Raw genomic sequence first — 10000 nt, forward strand, 5'->3', positions numbered from 1 at the left:
ACTAGAGCTTCTGATCCAACACACCCAATACTAGAGCTTCTGTTCCAACACACCCGATACTAGAGCTTCCAATCCAACACACCCAATACTAGAGCTTCTGATCCAACACACACTCAATACTAGAGCTTCCGATCCAACACACTCAATACTAGAGCTTCTGATCCAACACACCCAATACTAGAGCTTCTGTTCCAACACACCCAATACTAGAGCTTCTGATCCAACACACCCGATACTAAAGCTTCCAATCCAACACACCCAATACTAGAGCTTCTGTTCCAACACACCCAGTACTAGAGCTTCTGTTCCAACACACCCGATACTAGAGCTTCCAATCCAACACACCCAATACTAGAGCTTCCGTTCCAACACACCCAGTACTAGAGCTTCTGTTCCAACACACCCAGTACTAGAGCTTCTGTTCCAACACACTCAGTACTAGAGCTTCTGTTCCAACACACCCAATACTAGAGCTTCTGATCCAACACACCCAATACTAGAGCTTCTGTTCCAACACACCCGATACTAGAGCTTCCAATCCAACACACCCAATACTAGAGCTCCCAATCCAACACACCCAATACTAGAGCTTCCGTTCCAACACACCCAGTACTAGAGCTTCTGTTCCAACACACCCAATACTAGAGCTTCTGTTCCAACACACCCAGTACTAGAGCTTCTGTTCCAACACACCCAATACTAGAGCTTCTGATCCAACACACCCAATACTAGAGCTTCTGTTCCAACACACCCAATACTAGAGCTTCCAATCCAACACACCCAATACTAGAGCTTCTGTTCCAACACTGAGCCTGGGTTCTCCCAAGGTTTTTTTTCTCCATTAGGTCACCTGATGGAGTTTTAGGACACCATTAGGTCACTTGATGGAGTTTTTCGGTTCCTTGCCACTGTTGCCTTTGGCTTGCTCAGTTGGGGATATTTTGGGGATATTTAATTTAATTTTATCAATCAATAAATTCCTCTTGAAACAAACTTTGTTGTATTATTTTAATTTAATACTGTGAAGCTGCTTTGATGCAATCTGTATTGTGAAAAGCGCTATACAAATATACTTGACTTGACACCCAATACTAGAGCTTCCGTTCCAACACACCCAATACTAGAGCTTCCGTTCCAACACACCCAATACTAGAACTTCTGTTCCAACACACCCAATACTAGAGCTTCCGATCCAACACACTCAGTACTAGAGCTTCAGTTCCAACACACCCAATACTAGAGCTTCCGATCCAACACACTCAATACTAGAGCTTCTGTTCCAACACACTCAATACTAGAGCTTCTGATCCAACACACTCAATGCTAGAGCTTCTGTTCCAACACACTCAATGCTAGAGCTTCCGATCCAACACACCCAATACTAGAGCTTCTGTTCCAACACACTCAATGCTAGAACTTCTGTTCCAACACACTCAATACTAGAGCTTCTGATCCAACACACTCAATACTAGAGCTTCTGTTCCAACACACTCAATGCTAGAACTTCTGTTCCAACACACTCAATACTAGAGCTTCTGTTCCAACACACCCAATACTAGAGCTTCCGATCCAACACACTCAATACTAGAGCTTCCGTTCCAACACACTCAATACTAGAGCTTCTGTTCCAACACACCCAATACTAGAGCTTCCGATCCAACACACTCAATACTAGAGCTTCCGATCCAACACACCCAATACTAGAGCTTCCAATCCAACACACCCAACACTAGAGCTTCCGTTCCAACACACCCAATACTAGAGCTTCCAATCCAACACACTCAATACTAGAGCTTCTGTTCCAACACACCCAATACTAGAGCTTCCGATCCAACACACTCAGTACTAGAGCTTCCGTTCCAACACACCCAATACTAGAGCTTCTGTTCCAACACACTCAATGCTAGAGCTTCTGTTCCAACACACTCAATACTAGAGCTTCTGATCCAACACACTCAATGCTAGAGCTTCTGTTCCAACACACTCAATACTAGAGCTTCCGATCCAACACACCCAGTACTAGAGCTTCCGATCAAACACACCCAATACTAGAGCTTCCGATCCAACACACTCAATACTAGAGCTTCTGTTCCAACACACCCAATACTAGAGCTTCCGATCCAACACACTCAGTACTAGAGCTTCCGTTCCAACACACCCAATACTAGAGCTTCTGTTCCAACACACTCAATGCTAGAGCTTCTGTTCCAACACACTCAATACTAGAGCTTCTGATCCAACACACTCAATGCTAGAGCTTCTGTTCCAACACACTCAATACTAGAGCTTCCGATCCAACACACCCAGTACTAGAGCTTCCGATCAAACACACCCAATACTAGAGCTTCCGATCCAACACACTCAATACTAGAGCTTCTGTTCCAACACACCCAATACTAGAGCTTCCGATCCAACACACTCAATACTAGAGCTTCTGTTCCAACACACTCAATGCTAGAGCTTCTGATCCAACACACTCAATGCTAGAGCTTCTGTTCCAACACACTCAATGCTAGAGCTTCTGTTCCAACACACTCAATACTAGAGCTTCTGTTCCAACACACTCAATACTAGAGCTTCTGATCCAACACACTCAATGCTAGAGCTTCCATTCCAACACCCCTGAAGCTAGAGCTTCCGATCCAACACACCCAATACTAGAGCTTCTGTTCCAACACACTCAATACTAGAGCTTCCATTCCAACACACACCCAATACTAGAGCTTCTGTTCCAACACACCCAATACTAGAGCTTCTGATCCAACACACCCAATACTACAGCTTCCGATCCAACACACCCAATACTAGAGCTTCCGATCCAACACACCAATACTAGAGCTTCTGATCCAACACACCCAATACTAGAGCTTCCGATCCAACACACTCAATACTAGAGCTTCTGTTCCAACACACTCAATACTAGAGCTTCTGATCCAACACACTCAATGCTAGAGCTTCTGTTCCAACACACTCAATGCTAGAGCTTCCGATCCAACACACCCAATACTAGAGCTTCTGTTCCAACACACTCAATGCTAGAACTTCTGTTCCAACACACTCAATACTAGAGCTTCTGATCCAACACACTCAATACTAGAGCTTCTGTTCCAACACACTCAATGCTAGAACTTCTGTTCCAACACACTCAATACTAGAGCTTCTGTTCCAACACACCCAATACTAGAGCTTCCGATCCAACACACTCAATACTAGAGCTTCCGTTCCAACACACTCAATACTAGAGCTTCTGTTCCAACACACCCAATACTAGAGCTTCCGATCCAACACACTCAATACTAGAGCTTCCGATCCAACACACCCAATACTAGAGCTTCCAATCCAACACACCCAACACTAGAGCTTCCGTTCCAACACACCCAATACTAGAGCTTCCAATCCAACACACTCAATACTAGAGCTTCTGTTCCAACACACCCAATACTAGAGCTTCCGATCCAACACACTCAGTACTAGAGCTTCCGTTCCAACACACCCAATACTAGAGCTTCTGTTCCAACACACTCAATGCTAGAGCTTCTGTTCCAACACACTCAATACTAGAGCTTCTGATCCAACACACTCAATGCTAGAGCTTCTGTTCCAACACACTCAATACTAGAGCTTCCGATCCAACACACCCAGTACTAGAGCTTCCGATCAAACACACCCAATACTAGAGCTTCCGATCCAACACACTCAATACTAGAGCTTCTGTTCCAACACACCCAATACTAGAGCTTCCGATCCAACACACTCAGTACTAGAGCTTCCGTTCCAACACACCCAATACTAGAGCTTCTGTTCCAACACACTCAATGCTAGAGCTTCTGTTCCAACACACTCAATACTAGAGCTTCTGATCCAACACACTCAATGCTAGAGCTTCTGTTCCAACACACTCAATACTAGAGCTTCCGATCCAACACACCCAGTACTAGAGCTTCCGATCAAACACACCCAATACTAGAGCTTCCGATCCAACACACTCAATACTAGAGCTTCTGTTCCAACACACCCAATACTAGAGCTTCCGATCCAACACACTCAATACTAAAGCTTCTGTTCCAACACACTCAATGCTAGAGCTTCTGATCCAACACACTCAATGCTAGAGCTTCTGTTCCAACACACTCAATGCTAGAGCTTCTGTTCCAACACACTCAATACTAGAGCTTCTGTTCCAACACACTCAATACTAGAGCTTCTGATCCAACACACTCAATGCTAGAGCTTCCATTCCAACACCCCTGAAGCTAGAGCTTCCGATCCAACACACCCAATACTAGAGCTTCTGTTCCAACACACTCAATACTAGAGCTTCCATTCCAACACACACCCAATACTAGAGCTTCTGTTCCAACACACCCAATACTAGAGCTTCTGATCCAACACACCCAATACTACAGCTTCCGATCCAACACACCCAATACTAGAGCTTCCGATCCAACACACCAATACTAGAGCTTCTGATCCAACACACCCAATACTAGAGCTTTCGATCCAACACACACCCAGTACTAGATCTTCCGATCAAACACACCCAATACTAGAGCTTCCGATCCAACACACCCAATACTAGAGCTTCTGATCCAACACACCCAATACTAGAGATTCTGATCCTACACTAGAGCTTCTGTTCCAACACACCAATACTAGAGCTTCTGTTCCAACACACTCAATACTAGAGCTTCTGATCCAACACACCCAATACTAGAGCTTCCGATCCAACACACCCAATACTAGAGCTTCCGATCCAACACACCCAATACTAGAGCTTCCGATCCAACACACTCAATACTAGAGCTTCTGTTCCAACACACTCAATACTAGAGCTTCCGATCCAACAAACTCAATACTAGAGCTTCTGTTCCAACACACTCAATGCTAGAGCTTCTGATCCAACACACTCAATGCTAGAGCTTCTGTTCCAACACACTCAATGCTAGAGCTTCTGTTCCAACACACTCAATACTAGAGCTTCTGTTCCAACACACTCAATACTAGAGCTTCTGATCCAACACACTCAATGCTAGAGCTTCTGTTCAAACACACTCAAAACTAGAGCTTCTGTTCCAACATACTCAATACTAGAGCTTCCATTCCAACACCCCTGATGCTAGAGCTTCCGATCCAACACACCCAATACTAGAGCTTCTGATCTAACACACCCAATACTAGAGCTTCCGTTCCAACATACTCAATACTAGAGCTTCCATTCCAACACCCCTGATGCTAGAGCTTCCGATCCAACACACCCAATACTAGAGCTTCTGTTCCAACACAATCAATACTAGAGCTTCCATTCCAACACACACCCAATACTAGAGCTTCTGTTCCAACACACCCAATACTAGAGCTTCTGTTCCAACACACCCAATACTAGAGCTTCTGTTCCAACACACCCAATACTAGAGCTTCCGATCCAACACACGCAATACTAGAGCTTCCGATCCAACACACCAATACTAGAGCTTCTGATCCAACACACCCAATACTAGAGCTTCCGTTCCAACACACCCAATACTAGAGCTTCTGATCTAACACACCCAATACTAGAGCTTCCGATCCAACACACACAATACTAGAGCTTCTGTTCCAACACACCCAATACTAGAGCTTCTGTTCCAACACACTCAATACTAGAGCTTCCGATCCAACACACACCCAGTACTAGAGCTTCCGATCCAACACACCCAATACTAGAGCTTCTGATCCAACACACTCAATACTAGAGCTTCCGATCCAACACACCCAATACTAGAGCTTCTGATCCAACACACTCAATACTAGAGCTTCCGATCCAACACACCCAATACTAGAGCTTCTGTTCCAACACACTCAATACTAGAGCTTCTGTTCCAACACACCCAATACCAGAGCTTCTGTTCCAACACACCCGATACTAGAGCTTCCGTTCCAACACACCCGATACTAGAGCTTCTGTTCCAACACACCCGATACTAGAGCTTCTGTTCCAACACACCCAATACTAGAGCTTCTGATCTAACACACCCAATACTAGAGCTTCCGTTCCAACACACACAATACTAGAGCTTCTGTTCCAACACACCCAATACTAGAGCTTCTGTTCCAACACACCCAATACTAGAGCTTTCGTTCCAACACACCCAATACTAGAGCTTCTGATCCAACACACCCAATACTACAGCTTCCGTTCCAACACACACAGTACTAGAGCTTCTGATCCAACACACCCAATACTACAGCTTCCGTTCCAACACACACAGTACTAGAGCTTCTGTTCCAACACACCCGATACTAGAGCTTCTGTATTGGGTGTGTTGGATCAATCACCACTGCAAATACCCTAATAATTTTTTTTTTAAATATTGCGTATGTAAACTATATTTACAGTATCGGAGTGTGTGTGAGTGAGAGTGGGAGTGTGTATGTGTGTGTTTGTACCTGTACTGCAGGGCCAGTCTGAGCGCGGTGGCGTTGGACTCATATTTGCCCACCAGCATACTCATGCGCTCCGCGTTACTCTTACACTCCTCTAGAGTGATGGTCAACAGGTCATTCTGAGACTTCAGGTGCTCGATGCGACTGAGGCACACAAACATTGAGAAACACATTCCAATGTGAAAATCGATTCCAACTCTGCAATCGAATACTTGATCCAACACACACATATACACATGAGAACAGAAAACAGAGTTGTCTCGCACTTGAATTGTTTAAAGTCATACTGAAATGCTCACAAAAGAATCGATAAGCGGAATTGTAACTTTAAATTTATAACAAGTATCAGATAGTTCAACATCTGCAGATCTCATCTAACCGCAACTCTTGTTTGAGCTTCAACAGGTTGTGTGTGTTTTCTCTGACCTGTTGAGCCTCTCCGTCTCCACTTCGAACTCTCGGATCTTACTCTCGGAGATGGCGGATCCGTGCGAGTACAGCGTCTGGAAGATCTCCTGGATGTTGGAGCAATCCTGAAGGGAATGAGCCAAATGTTCTGCCACATTACTGGAGACCTGCAGAGAGACAGAGAAATAACACACAGATCAACACTGGTGTTACGCTCCATCAAACTCTTCAGCACCGCACTGAAATTCATTTGCTGCATTCTATTCGTCTCCCCTCGTCAGGCTGGCAATAGATGACTGATCTGAGAGTTACATTGTAACATTCAACATGTAACCAACGGTGATGACATCATCATTGCTGCATGTGAATTAATTATGTATTAATTCTCATATAAAATAATACAATAGTCTACTATCACTACTATACTCTTGATCAAGACACTTAACCTAAATATCTACACAGTCACACACTTCACCTTCAAGATTAAAGTCAGAAATTCTCCCACCGACTGTAACATTGTAACATTCAAATGTAGCCAACGATGATGACATCATCACAACGGAATAACAGCGACTGCTCTTCGTTCCTGCCTTATCTGGACGCTGAATTACACACAAAAAATGCCTATCTATCCATCAGCTTCAAGATGGTGTCGCATTGTGTGTCGTTTCTCTGATGCAGAATCTACACTGATATCATATCATCATCATCATAACATCATCATCATCATCACATCGTCTGAACGTGTTCGGCTGTTGGATGATCACGCTGTTTTTGGCACATGTCCAAGAACAGAATAATGGAATATTAAACGCTTTGGCTCTGATTATTAACACTAGAGCCAGAGAGAGAGAGAGAGACAGAAGAGGAGAAGGTGACCTGTCTGTCTGTCTGTCTGTCTGTCTGTCTGCCTCTCTCTCTCTCTCTCTCTCTCTCTCTCTTCTCTCTCTCCCTTCCCCTCTGTTCTTTTTGTGGAATTTCAGAAACGGTTTTTCATATTTTTATTGGTTGTTCAAGGCTAAAAGACATGTTTGGTGTATTAGGAGAATTGAGTCATAGATTTGGTTTTCACTTTACAAATGGTCTTTTTGTTTTTGGACCAAAATATAGTGCCTCAAACAGGACACAAACAGTTTAGATCAATTTCTTGTTTGGTAAGGCTAAAATGGCAATTTGGCTGACAAGGAAGAATAAAACACTTCTTAATGGAGGAATTGATCCTTTACATATGTTTGAGGCTTTGGTAAAAAAGTAGGTTAATTTTGGAGAACAAGTTTTATGAATTCGTAAATGATACTGACTCTTTTTTTTCTTTGTGGGGTACTAAAGGTATTTTATGTCAACTAAGTGAAGAGAGAGTTTATGATATAATGTTATGAATTGAAATTAATTGTAATGTGAGCAAATAACCTATTTATGTATGTGTAGGTAGGACTTTTTTTTAATGCTTCTTGTGTAATATAATATTTATTGTTTTTTATAAGTGTCTAAATAAAAGAAGCTTAAAAGTCAAGTCTCTCTCCCTCTCTCCCACTCACCCCGATGCTGCTGATCTCAGAGCCCAGGATGGATCTCTCCGCTGGTAGTGATTCTGATCGAGTCTTAGAAAGCTTCACTCGCTCTGCCACCTGCAACAAACAAACACATTCAAACACACTTAAATTATTAAAATCACCGTTCTGCCATAATTTACCTGTCATTTCATGTCATTCTAAACCTGTATGACTATTTTTACAGGTATGCATCACAAACTATTTAGGTGTGTAGAAACTATTCTTTTAAAGATCTGGGCTGGTAACTAAAATGTGTTCGTTAACATTTAAAAAAATTTTTTTATTAAAGCTGCAGTCTGTAGTTTTTCCTCTTTGTCATCTCTGTTTGAAATCTGCAATTGCAGTTATTCGCAGAATTATCAACTTTACGTGCGTTGTGGCTCGGCTCGGCACAGCGCGGATGAATTTTGGAAGTATGACCAACATAAGGGGAAAAAGCATTGCATTAAATCACGCTGATTAAATCTAACGATCGCTCATATCACGTCAAACCGTGCAAATTATACTTTGTTCTCAAATTGTTAATGTTAACATCAGCATTGCATGACATTTAATGCCTTTCCGATATTATCCTTGTGTTCGCATGGGCCGGTGTCAGTCTCTTTTTTTCCTGTGGCCGCTCTGAAGTCTTTAGCGTTTTACAGCGGGTGAATCTCCAGCTGGTGATCGTCGTTTGAACCTTTCTGGATCCGCCATCAAATTGATAAGTTTAATTATATCAAGTGCTGTGAGAAAAGGCTATAAATCTCCAGCATCCTCACACTCATCGCCGACTAGCCGAGAGAACTGTGGACAGATGTGACGGAATGACGCAAATCCACCAGTACCACTGGAGTTAAAGACATTATTACAAGCTCACCGTTCTGAATCTACGGCAAGCAGAGAGTTCTGAACACTGGCTGGTCATGTACTTGCTCAAAAAATTCTTTTGGATAATTTTTAACCCCAAAAAGTTACGGACTGGAGCTTTAAATAAAATAATACAATAAAATGTTAAATCACTGTTATGCTCTTGATCAAGACACTTAACCTAAATAAATAAAAATAAAGGAATAAATAAAGGAATAAAACAAAACTAGATGAAAAAGTTTGTAGACAAACTTTAAGTTGGCATGAAAAAAGCCTTGTCAGAAAGTTTGAAGAATTTTTTAAAGCTTGAAGTTTTTAGTTTTAATTAGTTTAAGTTTAAGTTTTAGTTTAGTAGTTTTAAAAGTTTGTAGAAGTTTGAAGGTTTTCAGTTTAGAAATATTAGGTAGAATGGAAGCTTAAATGAGTCTTGATTGATTAGAAATAGTACATAGAGCGGCAGCTGATGGAGTCTAATGAGCCTCTCCAACTGTCAACATTTGAATTTAGGCAGTTGAAGTTTGAATAGTCTTGGCTCAATTTGAACATTCCGCAATGAAAGTCTATGGGATTTTCCCAAGTTTTTATCAGCAATTTTAGGAAAACAGCAAGTCTGATCAGTCTAAATAGATAAAGCAACTCGAGTCAGAACAGTTTGAAGGTTTAGTCTGAGCTTAGTGGTTGTAGCATGAACAGTTTAGGAGGAGTAGCGTGGAGAAATTTTGGCTAAGAATAATAATAATAAGCTTAAGTACAATATCAGTATGTTG

General features: G+C 42.2%; 1 protein-coding gene across 1 annotated transcript in view; it reads right to left on the reverse strand.

Moving 5' to 3' along the window:
• Positions 1 to 10000, reverse strand: part of mcc (MCC regulator of WNT signaling pathway) — a 112690-nt gene that overhangs the window by 14182 nt on the left and 88508 nt on the right. The window contains exons 10-12 of the mRNA XM_082171336.1: positions 8370 to 8459; positions 6850 to 6998; positions 6427 to 6567 (exon numbers count right to left, since the gene is read on the reverse strand). Coding sequence (XP_082027462.1) covers positions 6427 to 6567; positions 6850 to 6998; positions 8370 to 8459 — 380 coding nt within the window. The remainder of the gene's footprint in view (positions 1 to 6426; positions 6568 to 6849; positions 6999 to 8369; positions 8460 to 10000) is intronic.

Source organism: Leuciscus leuciscus, assembly GCF_965113295.1.
Source record: "Leuciscus leuciscus genome assembly, chromosome: 5".
Taxonomy (NCBI): Eukaryota; Metazoa; Chordata; class Actinopteri; order Cypriniformes; family Leuciscidae; genus Leuciscus; species Leuciscus leuciscus.